This window comes from Carettochelys insculpta, chromosome 22 (genome assembly GCF_033958435.1).
Source record: "Carettochelys insculpta isolate YL-2023 chromosome 22, ASM3395843v1, whole genome shotgun sequence".
Classification (NCBI taxonomy): Eukaryota; Metazoa; Chordata; order Testudines; family Carettochelyidae; genus Carettochelys; species Carettochelys insculpta.
The window spans coordinates 23,552,930-23,568,176 of NC_134158.1; the positions used below are offsets into that span (position 1 = coordinate 23,552,930).

A 15,247-nucleotide genomic window follows, 5' to 3' on the forward strand; every position below is an offset into this window, starting at 1 on the left:
CCGTGCCCGGGGCTGCAGCCGGGCGGGGGCCCATAGGGGCGCTGGGTGCGGCCTGACCCCCTTGGAGCCCCGCTGTCGAGCTGCGTGGGGCACCAAGCGGGAGCGCCCGGTGCGCCGGTGAGCCCCGGGCCTCTTCTGATCAGCACAGCCGGGGCACCGCGCCGTGCGAGCTCACGCGCGTGTGCGGGGGGAACCCAGCCGTGCGAGCTCACGCGCGTGTGCGGGGGGAACCCAGCCGTGTGTGCTCACACGCGTGTGCGGGGGGAACCCAGCCGTGTGAGTTCACGCGCATGCATGGGAGAACCCAGCCGTGTGTGCTCACGCGCCTGCGCGGGGAACCCAGCCGTGTGAGCTCACACAAGTGTGCAGGGAGAACCCAGCCGTGTGTGCTCGCACACGCATGTGCAGAGAGAACCAGCTGTACAAACACACAAGTGTACCAGGGGATGTGGTGGGGTTCAGGGGCCCCCAGGCTCTGCACCCCATCCCCTGGCAGCAGTGACTCTCTCTCAGCCAGTAGAACAGGGAGCTTATTAGTCCACAGAGAGACAGCGCAGTGCAGAGGTGTCCGTGCAGCCAGCAGAGACAGTCACTCCCATCCGTCTCAGGGAGAGGCCGAAGGGAAGACCCCCCCCCCCACCAAGCCAGGGCCTTGGATTCCCCCTTTGTCCTTCCCTTCCAGCACAAGCCAACTAACTTCCATCTCCCCGACTAACTGCCACCTCCGATTCCAACCACCCGGGCTCCATCCTGCGCCGTGTTCAGGACAGAGGTGTCACCTGCCAGCTCAGGTTGTAGCCAGCAGCCAGTCATCCCCAGCCGGTGGGAGCTGCTCATGCTCGCGCTCTCTCTCTCTCTCACACTCACACGCACAATCACACACACTGTGCACTGGACCCCGCACTACATCACATTTCACATCACTTCCAGACCGAACTGAGCAGATCACTCAGCCAGTGACTGGGGACGGTCGGGGCCCTCCCTGCGTGACGGCATCGGCTGTGACGTTGTTGTTCCCCTTGGCGTGGACCACCTCCATGTCGTAGTCCTGCAGGAGCAGCTCCACCGCGGGAACTTGGCGTTGGCCCCTTTCATGTGATGCAGCCAGGTCAGGGGTGAGTGATTGGTGTACACGGTGAAACGCCGCCCAAACAGGTACGGCTGCAGCTTCCCCAGAGCCCACCCCATGGCCAGACATTCCTTCTCTATGGCCGCATAGTTCTGCTCCCGGGGCAGCAGCTTCTTGCTCAGGTACACAACGGGGCATGTCTCCCCCTTGTCGTTCACCTGCATTAGCACAGCGCCTGGCCCCACTTCTGAGGTGCCGGTGAACACCATGAAAGGCTTGTGAAAGTCTGGGTCTGCCAGCACTGGGGGCCTGGCGAGGGCCTCCTTCAGCACACAGAGAGCCCCCTGGCACTGCTCTGTCCAGACCACCTTGTCTGGCTTCCCCTCCTCACACAGCTCCGTGAGGGGGGCTGCGATGGAGCTAACGTGGGGCACAAACCTCCAGCAGTACCCCGCCATCCCCGTGAAGGCCTGGACCTGCTTCTTAGTCTGGGGTGTGGGCCAATCTCTGACAGCCTCCACTTTAGCTGGCTCTGGCTTTAAGCAGCGGCTGCCCACCTTGTGGCGCAGGTAGGTCACCTCAGCCATCCCCACCTTGCACTTCCCTGCCTTGATAGTCAGCCCAGATCCCTGGAGTCGGTCCAGCACCTGGCTGACCTGGGACATGTGGTCCTCTCACGTCTGGCTGAAGACACATGTCATCAATGTGAGCCAGGATGAAACCTTCCATCCCCCTTAGCAGCTGGTCCACGAGGTGCTGGAAGGTGGCAGGCACCCCTTGAGGCCAAAAGGCAGGGCCAGGAACTTGAAGACCCACTGGGGTGATGAAAGCTGATCTGAGTGAGGCATCTTGGTCCAATGGCACTTGCCAGTACCCCTTGGTGAGGTCTATGGTGGTGAGGTAGTGGGCTCCCTTGAGCTTGTCCAGGAGGTCGTCAGGCTTGGGCATGGGGTAGGCATCTGACGCGATAGCATTAAGCTTGCAGCAGTCCACACAAAACCGGAGTGACCCATCCTTTCTGGGGACTAGCACCACAGGAGAGGCCCAGGGGCTGGAGCGGGGCTGGATCACCCCCAGTGCCAGCATGTTCTGTACCTCCCGTTCTAGGCCCTGGGCTGTCTTCCCCATGGCTCTGAACGGTGGACACTCTATAGGAGCGTGGGCACCTGTCTCTATTTGGCATCCAGCCCAGTTAGTGAGTGCAGGCTGGTCAGAGAACAGCCGTTGGTGTGAACGCAGCACCTCCCTGATCTCCGTCTGCTGGGCAGGGGTCAGCTGGTCAGAGAGGGGAATAGATTCCAGCAAGGAACCAGCTCCAGTCCCACCAGCAGATCCACCAAGGGATCCTCCCCCTGCCCCTCCCAGTGCCTGCACACGGCCAGCACCAAGTTCTCCCTGTCCCAGCATGGTTTCATCATGTTGACATGATACACCCGGTGGCTGTGAGCCCAGTTCGACAGGTCCACCACATAAAAACGAAGCAGTCCAGTAGCACTTTAAAGACTAACAGAATAATTTACTGGACTGCTGTTTTGTTTTGATAGTGTACAGATGAGCATGGCTATCTCTCTGTTACTGTCCACCACATAGTTCATCTCATTCAGCTGTTGGATGACCCTGAAGAAACCATCCCAGGAAGCTTGTTCTGCTGCATGGGTATGAGAACCATCACCTGGTCCCCAGTGGTGTGTAGGCTCAGGCCTGGGCATTCTAGTCATACCAGACATTTTGCTTCCCTTGGGCTCTGGCCAGGTTCTCCCTGGCCAGGCCCACGAGCGCGGCAAACTTTGCCCAGAAGGCCAATACGTATTGTACCACCGACTTCCCTTCGGGAGAGGCCTTCAGCCTCCCCGTTGTCTCTTAGCAAGTCCAGGGGTCCCCGCATCCTCCTCCTGTACAGCAGCTTAAACAGGGAGAACCTCGAGGATGCCTGGGGGACCTCCCTGTATGCAAACAACCAGGCGGGGGGGGAGGTAAGTACTTGTCCCAGTCTTGTGGGTGCTGGTTCATAAATGTTCTCAGTATCCGCTTGAGGGTCCCATTGAACCTCTCCACCAGCCTGTTGGTCTGCGGGTGGTAGGCTGTGGCCCAGGTGTGCTGAACCCCACACTTCTCCCACAAGCTCTGCAGCAGGGCTGACATGAAGTTGGACCCCTGATCCGTGAGGACGTCCTTGGGGAGCTCCACCCAGCTGAAAATGGACAGCAGTGCAGCCGCCACAGTGTCAGCTTCGATAGAGGTCAGGGCCACTGCTTCTGGGTATCGCGTGGCAAAATCTACCACCACCAGATGTATTTCTTTCCAGAACGGGTCACTTAACTGCAGGGCCCCACTATGTCCATGGCCACCTTCTGGAAAGGCTCCTCTATGACGGGCAGTGGCCTCAGGGCAGCTTTCCCCTTGTCCGGGGCCTTCCCTTCCGCCCCGGCAGGCGTTGCAGGACTAACAATACCAAGGGACAGCAGCAAAGACCCCCCCCCCGCCGCCGGCCAGAAAAAGCTCTGTAACAGCCTCTTCCTGGTGTGCTGGATCCCCGGGTGCCCTGAGAGCAGGACATCATGGGCTGGGTACAGCAGCCAGCACTGGTACTTGTGGGGAACCCCCAGCTGGCTCCGGACCCTCCACAGTCCACTTTGCACATGGCAACCCATCCCCGGTATGGGAATCCCTTCTCTCACCGGAGTCTCTTCCCTGCAGCCCTCCCCTGGTGGTGGGGCTGGGCTGAGGCTGGCCAGTTCCCTCCGCTTCTGCCAGAAGGGATCTTTGCAACTCGGCCTAGAGCTCCCGGGCTTGGGAAGGGATGGGAGCTCCTTCCCCCTCCCTGCCTGGCTCTTGCAAGCTCCTTCCCTGCTACTGCGCCCAGTTACTCGTTGCGGGAAGCCCGTCCAGGGGTTCAGTGGATCTCACCACTGCCATAGATGTGGGGTTCGGGGGCCCGAAGCTCTGCACCCCCTCCCCCAGCAGGAGTGACTCACTTAGCAGGTAGAATGGAGTTTAATAGACAGCAGAGGCACAGCGCAGTGCAGCAGGGTGAAACAGTCGTGCCCAGCCATCCTGGGAAGAGGAGCCTCCCCACCAAGTCAGGGGCCAGGACCCCCTTTGTCCCTCTGCAGCCCAAGCCGACTAACTACCAAGTCTCCCCCACACCAACCAGCACCTCTAATTCCAGCCAGCCGGGCTCCTCCCTGCTCTGTGTTCAGGACAGAGGCGCCACCTGTCAGCTTAGGTTACTGCCTCGGGGTCATCCTTGGCCGGGGTCAGCCCCCCTCCACTCCATCACAGGAACCAGCCCTGGGAGCGCACACGTGCAAGAGGAACCCAGCCACGCACGTGAGCAAAGTGCATCCTGTGTGAGCACACGCATGTGCAGGGGAGGCCCTGTGCAAGCAGACATGCTGCCCTGGGGCTGGCTTCTGTGCCAGGCCTGGGCCCTGTGCTGGAGCCGGTTGGCTGCCCCCCTCCCAGCCCCTCATCTCCTCGGCAGGATGGCGTGTGAGCTCTTCCTCCTCTCCTCACTCTGGCTCTTATTCGTCATCTTCTGGATGGAAACCATCAGCCTCTGGCTCCTCCTCTGCACCGTCTCCCAGGCCCGGGCCGCATACCACGGGGGGGAGCGGTGAGTGCCCAGGGGCCAGGTCCCAGCCCAGCTGCAGATGTACACACCCCTCTGGGCCAGGCCCCCCGCTGGGGCTGTACAGGGCATCCTCCAGGGCAGCATTGCCTGACACTGGTTAGAGACAGGCCTGGGGGCCAGGCTTCCTGAGGTCTTCCCCCACTCCAGCCCTGCCTTTGCCATAGCCTGACCCCGCATAGGGCAGCACCTGCTATGAGGCTGTGGGTGGCCCAGCTGCTAGCACCTCCCCAGCTCTGTACCAGAGGTGCCACTCCCTCCCTGTCACCTCTGCACTGCGGGCAGAGGCCAGGCAGCGAGTGCAACTGACCTGCCCTGAGCAAGGGGCACTGCTGAGCTGCAGGCAGGGACGCCACTGCAGGCGAGAACGCCGAGCCCCGGCTCCCAGCTCTAACTACTAGGTCCCATGGCAGCTGCCCCTGTGAGAGTGAGGGCCACCCAGGTGAGCTGGGTTCAGTACCCAGGGGGCCCATATCCCCAGGGAGGCTGGGGGACCTATCTCAGGTGGGGACACAACCAGGGGGTTGGACCTACCCCCACCCCCATGACTGCCTGTTCTTCCCTGCAGCGTGTTTGCTTCTGTCTCTGACCACCTGCTCTACCCCTCCCCCAGCTGAGAGCTCACGTGGTGCTTCCAGGCCCTGGCGTGCAGGTAGGAGGAAGGGGCCCTGGCAGGGTTGGGGGGGGGGGGCAGGCCCCTCCCAGCCTTTGCTCTGTGGCAACGATCACTGGGGCATGGCCCCAAGGCTGGAGCGCAGCCGCACTAATGCCAGCCACAGCCCTGCTGGCCCCATGGGTGGGAGAATGGCTGTGCTGGGCCTGCAGGCAGGGCAGCGACCCAGGGTTGCACAGCCACAGCCAGAACCCATAGTCCTGCTGCTAGAGGCAGGGCTGGGCCAAGGGTGACTGTGTCTGAGTCAGGTTTTCTCCCGCATGGGGCAGGGCCAGGCCAGCTGCAGATCTGTGCCCAGCCCATGACAGGGGAAGAGGAGCTGGTCCCAGGCCCGTCCAGCCACCCAGGGAACGTTTGGCCTTCGTCAAGCCAGGGAGCTGCTGCCCTCCTGCCCAGCTCGGAGATGGCCTACGCCTCAGGAGAGCCGCACCTTTCCGGGGCCTGCGCTCACCCACGGGCAGGCTACAGTGCCAGTGGCCAGAGTTCACCCCATAGGAGTGCCACCCAGCCAGGACAGCTGAGCGCTGCTCCCCTGCACGGGGCCTCCAAGGACTGTGCCTCCCTCTGCCCTACACTTTGGGGCTAAAGTGGACTCAGCAGCTGCAGGAGGGCCCCTCGCCAGCCCCTCTGCAGGGTGAAGGCAGCTGTACATAGGCTGCTCTAAGTTCCATCATGCCTGGCCAGCATCAGGCCACCGTGCTTACAGGAACAGCACGCATGGGCCCTGGCCACCCAAGGGATTGGGCCCTGCCCTGGGAGAAGAGGATGGGGGGTTGTGGTGGGGCCTGGGCCCCGCTAGTGCTCAGAGGAGCCTGTCTAAATAAAGAGCTTCATTGCCAGCCTCATTTGCATTTCATACTGACTCCTCTGCTTCCCCTCCAGCACCAGCCCCAGAACCCGCTCAGCCTCCCAGGAGCAGGGCTGTGAGCACTAGGCCCAGCTGCCTCAATCCCTTGTTTCCCTCGGGGCTGGGGGCAGAGCCCTGCTCTGCAGCAGGTCAGGCTGCTTCCAGGTGAGCAACCAGGGCCCCTGCCTGGGCTGGCACCAGCTGCGGCTTAGTTGAGGTGGGAGGCCTCGCTGGAGGAGCTGCAGTGGGGTTAGCTCAGAGCCTGCCAAGGGCTGCACACACGGTGCTCAGCTTGCTCTGCGCAGGCTAAGGATGGGACAGAGCAGAGGCTGGTGCTGTTTGGAGGAGCTGAGGGGCCAGCCCCCGACTACCAGTGCCCAAAGGGTGAGGCACACAGCCCCCCTCACCTCCAGCAACTGCTGCCAGGGCCAGGCCCAGGCCCGCTTGGCCCTAGCTACTCTGGAGCTCCAGGCTGGGGAAGCAGCCGCTAGCCTCAGGCAGATGGGGTCTCATGGGGCTTAGCTTAGTGCCCCCCGCCCAGTGATTTCAGTCCAGTGCAGTGCCAGCTCAGCACCCTAGGCTGCACCACAGGCACCCCCCAGGGCGCTGCAGGGCCAGGTGGAAGCAGGCACACGAGAGGAACCATGGCCTTTTATTTAAAGAAACCTCCAACTGTATTAAAAAAAAACAAACAAACTCCCAAGTGTAATGAGCCTGGGCAGCCTGAGGGCCCCCCCCCCCCCCCCCACAGCAGTACCTCCCCCCTCAGGAACCAGCGCTCAGCCTGGCCCTGGTCCTGCCCACCCCAGCTTCCCAACGGCCCCGGCACTGCCAGAGATGGTCCGTGTGGCCCCTCCCGGGAGTCAGGCCCTGGCTGGACACAGGCAGCAAAGGCCCAGCTGGCAGGTGGTACACAGGCTCCCGGACAAGCCTAGGCGGACAGTGGTGTGTCTAGCGGGGGCTAGAAAGGGAGGAGGCCCCCCTCCCCCAGGAAGCCAGGGCCCCTGCAGTGGGCAGCCCTCGTACTTCCCATCTCACAGGCCAGCGTTTGGGTCAGCGGGAACCACTGCTGCTCCTGCCAGCCTGGGGCTGACGGGATCACCCCGTAGATCATCCTGTTGGTGGCAAAGCAGAGGGGGGCATCTCGGGCACCCCCCAGGCTCCTGCTGCCAGCCAGCGGCCTGGCCCATGCAGCAGGGACACCACAGCTGGCTTTCAATGCCCAGGTCAGCCCCCCGCCCAGTCTTGCCGAGCAGAGGAAGAGCATGTGGGCAGGGGAGCGGGGTTGAGCCCCAGCGTCTGCCCTGCTCAGGCTGGTAACATGCAGGCCGGCTCAAAGCAGCAGAGACGCTGTGGGTGCTCCGGTGCCAGCAGGAAGTTAGAGCCCCCGCACGCCAGGCAGGGGCCTCTCCCCCGCCCCCGCCCCCACTATTCTACACATGCAGCCGAGCCTGGGGGTGGGGTGGGGGGCAGCCCGGCGCCTGCCCTCACAGCACGTAGGCACCGCTCATCAGGTGCTCCTTGTCCAGCTCCGGGCTCCTGCGCAGCCTGAGCAAGGCAACGACCGTGCAGCCCAGCAGCAGGGCCACCAGGACGGCCAGCAGCACGGCCAGCACCACCACTGTGGGAGGAGAGGGCAAGCAGGTGAGCTGTGGGGTCGGGGCCCCACCAGGCCCTGCCCAGGGACCCCAGGCAGCCGCTGGCAATGCCACAAGGCAGCAGGCTCAGGCAGGGAGCCCGGCCCGGCCGCAGGCGGCTTGCTGCGGTCCCCACTGTCTCCTTACCTCTGGTGGAGTGAACCTCTGGCCCCTGCGTTGTGGAGCCCTCTGCACCGCCTGCGGGAGGGAATCGAGGGGGTCAGGCTGTGGCCCTGCTCGGCCCAAGCCCCCGGAGCCCAGGGGCATCGTGTGGCTCCACAGCTCCGCACAGGGCCCACCCGAGCAGCACCCCGGGCCCTGCTGGCCCAGAGCCCCCGGGCGCTGGCGTCGCGCTCACCCGTGGCCCCCGTGCACTGGCGCAGACACAGCTCCTGCCGCTGGTAGTTGTTCCGGTTCCCCTTGCAGCCCCCGTAGATGAACTGCTTGCAGGTGCCGGCGGCTGGGTCGTAGTACCAGCGGGGGAAGGCGGCACGGCAGGGGCCGATCACCTGAGGTGCCGCGCAGTACTCTGGGGGAGGAGGCCAGTGGGTTAACATAGGGACTTGGCTCCTGCAGCACCAGACCTGCCTCCACCTGCCCCGGCCGTTGGCAGAGCGGGGCCGGAGGTCACCCAGCGTCCCGCCACCCCCGGCCCGTCAGGAGGGGTCAGCCCAGTGCAGCCTTCCCCCGAGAGCTGGCCACACCCTCCATGCCCCGCAGGTGAGCTGGTGGCAGGCCTTGCCCTGTCTCCCCCAGCACGGCACAGGCTGGTGACAGCCTTGGCCAGGCAGCGCTCTGGGAGAGGTGGGGGATGGCGCAGCCGAAAGCCCTCTGGCTGGAGCCGAAAGCCCTCGGCGACACAGGGAAGAGCCACCCCAGCTGGACCCTGCTGTTTCCCCTGGGCACGAGCCTGATGCATCATCCCAAGGGGGCAGGCCCCGCTCGCCGCCTCCAGCCTGTGCTGCACCCCAGGTGTGCAGCAGAGGGACAGCCACAGTGGGGGTGGCCCCAGCAGCACAGGAACCAGAGCCCCCTGCTGCCAAGGCTCCTGATCTCCCAGCGAGCAGCTGCTCCGGGAGGGGGCAGCACGTAAGGTCCGTGGAGGGATGAGGAGAAACGTTACCTTCATAGCCGAGCAAGTTGCTGGCCGGTTGGCTGGGCCACGCGGGCCGATCTGCACGGGGGAGAGAGAGCAGGCGTGTCAGAGGCTGGGTCAGCAGTGGGCCTGGCGGCAGCCACACAACCCAACCCTGTGGTCCCCCGCGCCCCACTGCCCCAGGCACAGGTACCAGCCCCCCACTAGCCAATGGCTGCACCTGCTGCATTGTGGACACCCCGGTGGCTCCCAAGAGACCCTGCAGCCCCCCGTGACAGACCTGTTCCCCACAAGGGCCATGCACTGAAGAGCGGAGGGAGGAATACACGTGTTCCTGGCTCAGGTCACAGACCCGGTAGCAGCGCATCTCGATGCTAACGCGGGAGAGGCCCTGGCCCCAGCAAGGAGCCGTGCAGGGCAACACGCCCCATTCTGGGGCAGCCCCCCAAGAGGCTGGGCTCCCACCACCGCATGCTCACTGCCTGCCCTCGGCGTGGTTTGCTGGCTGGCCTGCGGAACAGCGTTCACGCTCTCACTGTGTGCAACGAAGCAGGTTCACCATCAGGCCATGTGGTCGGTGGAACGCACAACCCCCTCCACCAGGCCAGCTCACCAGAGGAGCCCACGTGCCCAGTGCCTGACTACGGGCTCAGCCTGGGCCAGCTCTGGCTGTGCAGCCGCTGTGCTCAGGGGCTCCCCGAGCAAGGGCAGGTCTCCACCCGCCACACAGGTGGAGAGTGGGGACCCAGAGCTGGGACAGGCTGACACGGCTGCTGGCTTCACCCCGTTGCAAGCCATGGGCTTCAGACACTTCCCCCATCCTCTTGCTCTGCCCGGCTGGGGCCCAGCTCTTCGCCAAGCCCTGTGTCCCTGTCCAGTGGGGTGGGCGAGGGGGCCAGGCACACCGCAGCCCCTAGTGTGTTCAGGCAGTGACAGCAGCCAGGCCACAGGAGGCCCAGCCCAGGCGACCACGAGATCCCCAGGCCCTCACCTGCGGCTGGGGCGCATGTCCGCCGGCACTCGTCCTCTGCCAGGAAGTTGTTGAGGTTGGCCTCGCAGCCACCGAAGGTGAAACGCTGGCAGGCCTGGCTCGTGGCATTGTACCACCAGCGCGGGAAGGCGGCCCGGCACCTGCCCACCACCTTGGGCAGGAGGCACAGCTCTGCAAGGGAAGCCGAGGAGGCTCAGGAGCTGGAGGCCCTGCTGCGCCTGGCGTTGTACAAACTGAACATGCCCCAACCGCCCACAGTCACAGCCTGCTCCAAAGACAGGAGGGAGCAGGCACTGGCCAGGGGCCAGGCAGGGCTCAGCGCGAGGGGCCAGCCAGCAGGAGAAAGCCGGAGGCAGCAGCTCAGTGTAGACCTTCCCCTCAGCAGGCACAGGCTCCCCTGCAGAGCAAGCGTGGCCCAGAGCCCCCGAGCCACGTGCTGGCCAGTCAACACAGCCATGTCCGCAGCTGGCAGGATGCCAGGCCGTGAACAGGCCAGAGCCTTCAAACAGCCCGAGCAGGGCAGAGCCATGGCTGCAAGGCCCAGCCCTGTGCAAGTCGGGTTGTGATGCAGGGGCCAGGTTGCCCCCTACGCGGCAGCCGAGCCAGCGAAACCTCTTGGCTGGCCTCTGAGCTCTCCCACATGGCTAAGTCAGACACTGAGCACCCCAGAGGGTTTCCACCAGCGAATGGGAGCAGACACCAGGACCCCGGGAAGGCTGAGAGGCTGTCCTGGGCTTTCCCCAGCCTGCTCTCCTTCCCAGGCAGCCCCTGCAACAAACCAGGTCCCACCCCCATCCCTTTCTCCTGCCCTCTCAGTGCCAGGGCAGGGCCCGGATTAATGCCACAGCCCCCGTGAGCTGTGCATGGGTTTCGCTGCTGCCCCCCGACCCGTGACGCTCCCCAGCCAAGCACAGGCAGGCGGGAGGCCTGGGGGTCACACCAGCAGGGCTCTCCCAGGGGTCGCGCTCAGCCTTTGGCCTGTGTGGAGCTGAGCTGGGGGTGCAAACAGGCGGGTGCCACAGGTGCCAGTCCCACACCTCCCTCTCAGCCAGGGCCAATGCTGCGGGAGGGCTGGGCCCCCGGCCTGGTTCCAGCCCCACGTTACCCAGCTGCAGCATTAAACAAACAAACGACAGCAAGGCCCCATCCCGGGGGATCTGAGGCCCGTTTCAATGCACAGCACTGTGCCGGGGCAGGAGAGCCAGGCAACAGGCTGTCCCAGTGGGGCAGGGAGAGTGCCACTCAGGGGTCCCAGCACCTGGGGTGAGGGAGGGAGGTTTCCAAGCACGGAACAGCCCCAGAACAATTCCCAGGCTCTGGGAAATCAGCAGGTTCCCCCAGGGAAAGCCACACAGCGAGCTGCCCTTTGTTAACCCTTTCAGGCTCCGGCCACCCTACAGCAGCAGAGCGGCTGGGCGCACGTCCCCGCTCACTCAGGAGAGGCAGGTAGGGAGGCCAGAAGCCCCAGGTCCTGCCCGCCAGCCCCCGGCTGGGAGGAGGCGGGGGTTGGAGCAGAGGCTCAGCTTTGGGCGCTGTGCCACGGCGAGGCGGGAGGCTGCTGGCAGGGAGAGGCAGGTTAGGGAAGTTCTGCAGCTGCCATTTCCAGCACAGGCAAAGGCAGCTGGGTCACCCCGGTGACGTCACCCCCCAGGCCAGACCGGCTCTGTCGCCCAGTTTCACTCCAGCTCCCAGCCCTGCGGGCCCTGCGGCGAGGTGCCCAAGCTGGCGCTCTGCCAGAACCACGGGGCTGTTATCTACCCTGGGGGCCTCAGTCCCGTAGCAGGGCCCCCAGGCTCTGGGCACAGGGCAGACACGGAGCCAAGAGACAGCCCCACAGCAGCCCCCTCCCAGAGGCCTCATGGGGCTTCTGGCTCAAGCCCCTAGTGCTGGAGCTGCACAGGTGTGAGCACAGCAAGGGCTCTGCACTCTCCGCCCCTCCCTGCCCCGCTAGCGCAGGACCTGTGGGAAGGGCCCAGGTTCTCGCAAGGGAGCCCTCTGGCCCCCCGGGAGTGCTGGGGAGGGCACTCGTGCTGCCTGGAGCTCGCTAGGCTGCCCCATTCCCACCCCAGAGAAGCCTGCCCAGGCGCACGCCCAGCCCACCTGCCGAGAGCCGGCGCGGGAGTGGGCCGGAGCCAGCACTCATCTCTGGAGGGTGGGGGGAGAGTCCTGAGCCACCTGGCAGGGCTGGGAACTCCCGCCCTGCGAGCTCCCAGGCTTACCCAGCTCCTGGCAAAGGGGCACTGGCCCATGCACCCTGCGTAGTTCTAGTCCCAGCAGAGGCCACCCGGACCTACCCACACCCCGCAGTAGAGAGGGAGTTTCTCCCAGCTCTGCTCCGCCCCGCCTATCCCTCCTGCAGGTGAGCCATCCCGGCCAGCACCCAACCATGTGGCTCCCACCTTGTGGTGGCCCCAGCACACCCTCCCCAGCCCAGCCAGCTCTGCAGGGCAAGGCCCAGCGCCAGGTGAGTCACCCAGGGTGCATTTTTGCAGCGGGAGCTGCTGGCAAGCTCACTGAAGGGGGCGTTGCAGCCTGGCCGAGTGGCTCAGAGCTGCACTCAGCTGCCAGCCCCCAGGCACAGATTCTGCTGCCCTAGTCAGAACCACAGGGAAACAGCCCCTGGGCCACGACTGGCTCATGCCCAAGCAAGCTCGGTGCAGGCACACAACAGCTTTGGCACCCAGGGCACGGGGAAGGGTATGGAGCTGCACCCGCTGCCACGAGCTGCCTATTCTCAGGTCAGACAGACACTGGCACACCAGGCCCCGTTCCCAGCCTGGCCACGTCTCCCCCAGGCGCCATTTCCAGCCTCGCCACAGGCACAACCCCATGGGCTGTGATTCCCCGGGGCCGTTCCCAGCTGGGCCAGGGGCACATCCCCATGGGCTGTGATTCCCCCAGGCTACACTGGGCAGGATGAGCTCACCCAGAGCAAAGAGCTGGGTAGGTGGCAGCAAACCCTGTGGCCAGGCCAGCCAGGCCCTGCCTGCAGCTCACCAGGAAGCTGTTGTGTGGACAAGAGGAGGTGGGGTGGAGAGGGAGGAAGCTCCCTGCTGGAGGCCCAGCACCTTCTGGCAGCTCAGAGGAGCCTGCGCAGGAGGGTGGCAGAGCCACCTTTACCCCACAGGAGCCAGCACAGCTCTTAGCTACAGAGGTGCACAAGGCACACAGGAAATACAGAGGCCCTCGGCTCCTCCAGTCCCATGGCGAGCTGCCAGGAGCTGCCCTCAGCCAGACGCAACTGGCCCAGGTAAGCCGATCCTACCCAGAGCCGCTCCACCTAACAGCCCAGGGGCCTGGTGCTGAGTGCAGGGCGGGTGGCCCCGTGCTCAGGACACATCCCTGCGGTCTGCGCCCTTCCCAGCCCTGCTCCCACCCCATTAAAAACAGCTCGCCTCCCAAAGCAGCCGTGGCAATGCGGCCGCCTCACAGCCCAGCCGGGCCCCGGGCCGCAGCTCCCCCAGGCCATCCGGCCGCCAGCGCAGGGTGGCAATTCGGCATCCCACAGACTCAGGTGCCCAGGAGGAAGCCAGGCTACCCCTTGCGGCCCTCCTATTTCGGTCGCATCTCACAACTGCTAAAGAGCCCCCAGTCCTGCAGACAGCCCCGAAACCCGCCGCCCGCTGTCTGCCCCCGGGCACGGCCCCTCACCTGCCCGCAGCCTGGCGTTCAGCTCTCGCCCCGGCCTGCAGGGGAAGTGGACCACCCCCCCCCCACCACCCACGTGCGGCGCAGCCCTACGGGAGCGCTCCGGGGCCTCCCCCGGGCAGGGTGAGCGCCCCCAGGGCAAAGGGCTGCGTAGGGGGCAGCAAGCCCCGGAGTGGGGCCGGGCCGGCCCCGCCCCGCCTGCAGCGCACCAGGAAGCCGTTTTGTGGCCGAGGCGGGGTGGGGCGAACGCTCCCTGCGGGAGGCCCAGCACCTTCCGGCAGCGCAGGGCCGCCCCTAGCCCGGGGCCAGCACAGCGCTGGGGAAGCGGGGACCCGGCCGGGCACCGTCCCTGAGCGCAGGGGTGGGACCCGCCGGGCAGCGGGGAGAGTCCCTGGCCCAGCGCCTGGCGCTTACGGGGGGTCGGGTCGGGTCGGGTCAGGCCGGACGCAGCTGGTCTGACACTGGAGGTGTCGGTGCAGCCAGGGGGAGCCCAGCCTGGCCGCGCCGCCCAGCGGGCTCTGCAGCGCCCCGACCCGCACGAAGGGGGCCCCGACGGCAAGTGCGAGCCCGCCCCACCCCCCCACTGACCCCCCCGCCCCGAGCCCCCAAGCCCCCCTGCGACCCCGCTTCCCGCCCCGCCCCCCACTGGCCCCCCCACCCCGAGCCCCCCAAGCCCTCCTGCGACCCCGCTTCCCTTCCCGCCCCGCCCCCCACTGACCCCCCCACCCCGAGCCCCCCAAGCCCTCCTGCGACCCCGCTTCCCGCCCCCGCCCCCGCCCCCGCCCTCCACTGGCCCCGCGTCCCGAGCCCCCCCTCTTCCAACCCCACCCCCCACCGACCCCCCGCCCCGCTCCCCCAGACCCTCCTCCGACCCCCCCGCTCCTTACCCGGCAGCGGCGGCCCGGGCTCGCCTAAGTCCTCTCGGCCCCGGGCTCCGGCGCAGAGCGCGGCCGCCAGCAGCAGCAACAGCCCCCAACGCCCCATCCCCGCTCGCGGCGACTGAGCCGGCCCAGCCCGCGCCGCCGCGTCTCGCAGGTGAGCCCCGCCCTCGCCCGCGCGACCAATCCGCGCCGCCCCGCCCCGCCTGGGCGCGTCACACAGGTGAGCCCCGACCCTCCCCCCTCGCGAACACCCAATCGCAGCCATCCTCGCCAGAGCCATGCCCCGCCCATTTCCCCGCCCCCAGCTCGGGCGGGCCACGCCCATCTCGCTGACGTCTCGCTCGGGCTCCCGATTTAAAGAGGGCTCGGGGGCGGGGCTAGGGTGGCGCGGGGAGCGGAGCAGAGGTAGGCGGGCAGGTAGGCAGAAATTCAGGTGCTGCGGGGGCAGGCAGAGGCATGAGAGACTGGACAAAAGCTCAAGGGCTGGGCGGTGGTCAGGGGCTGTAGGGGGCCTGGGCACAGGCCATGGGCTTGGGCAGGGGCTGCATGGCGAGCAGAAACCCACAGGGATGTGATCCCAGCTGCATGGAGCTGGGGGGCTGCTAGGCCCTCGCCCCCTCTGGGCTGTAATAAACTAGCCAAGGTGGTTTCTGTTTGCACTGAAGTTCTGGTCTTTTGGAAACCTGTTTCCTGCCCCCCAGGCCAGAATGTGCAGGCGACCCAGGCTCCTGGTGCTCCTCACCACCCCAAAGCAGTCTGGTACTCCAAGCACCT

At 66.0% G+C, this 15,247-nt stretch overlaps 1 protein-coding gene across 1 annotated transcript; it reads right to left on the reverse strand.

The window, feature by feature from the left end:
* Positions 1-5,972: 5,972 nt before the first annotated feature.
* On the reverse strand, positions 5,973-14,632 carry SPINT2 (serine peptidase inhibitor, Kunitz type 2). The gene is made up of 6 exons (XM_075015977.1): positions 14,480-14,632; positions 9,945-10,115; positions 8,981-9,031; positions 8,216-8,386; positions 8,005-8,055; positions 5,973-7,841 (listed from the first exon to the last, which is right to left on the reverse strand). The coding sequence occupies exons 1-6, from the start codon at positions 14,574-14,576 to the stop codon at positions 7,708-7,710; spliced, it is 675 nt and encodes a 224-aa protein (XP_074872078.1). The 5' UTR covers positions 14,577-14,632; the 3' UTR covers positions 5,973-7,707.
* Positions 14,633-15,247: the final 615 nt, after the last annotated feature.

Bases quoted from the DNA above. Each gene is read 5' to 3' on its own strand.
- SPINT2 (XM_075015977.1), bottom strand. From the start codon at position 14,576: ATGGGGCGTTGGGGGCTGTTGCTGCTGCTGGCGGCCGCGCTCTGCGCC. The intron at 10,116-14,479 runs GTAAGGAGCGGG...CTTCCCTTGCAG, and splicing joins GCCCGGGCCGCCGCTGCCGG to AGCTGTGCCTCCTGCCCAAG. The intron at 7,842-8,004 runs GTAAGGAGACAG...CTCCTCCCACAG, and splicing joins AGAGGTTCACTCCACCAGAG to TGGTGGTGCTGGCCGTGCTG.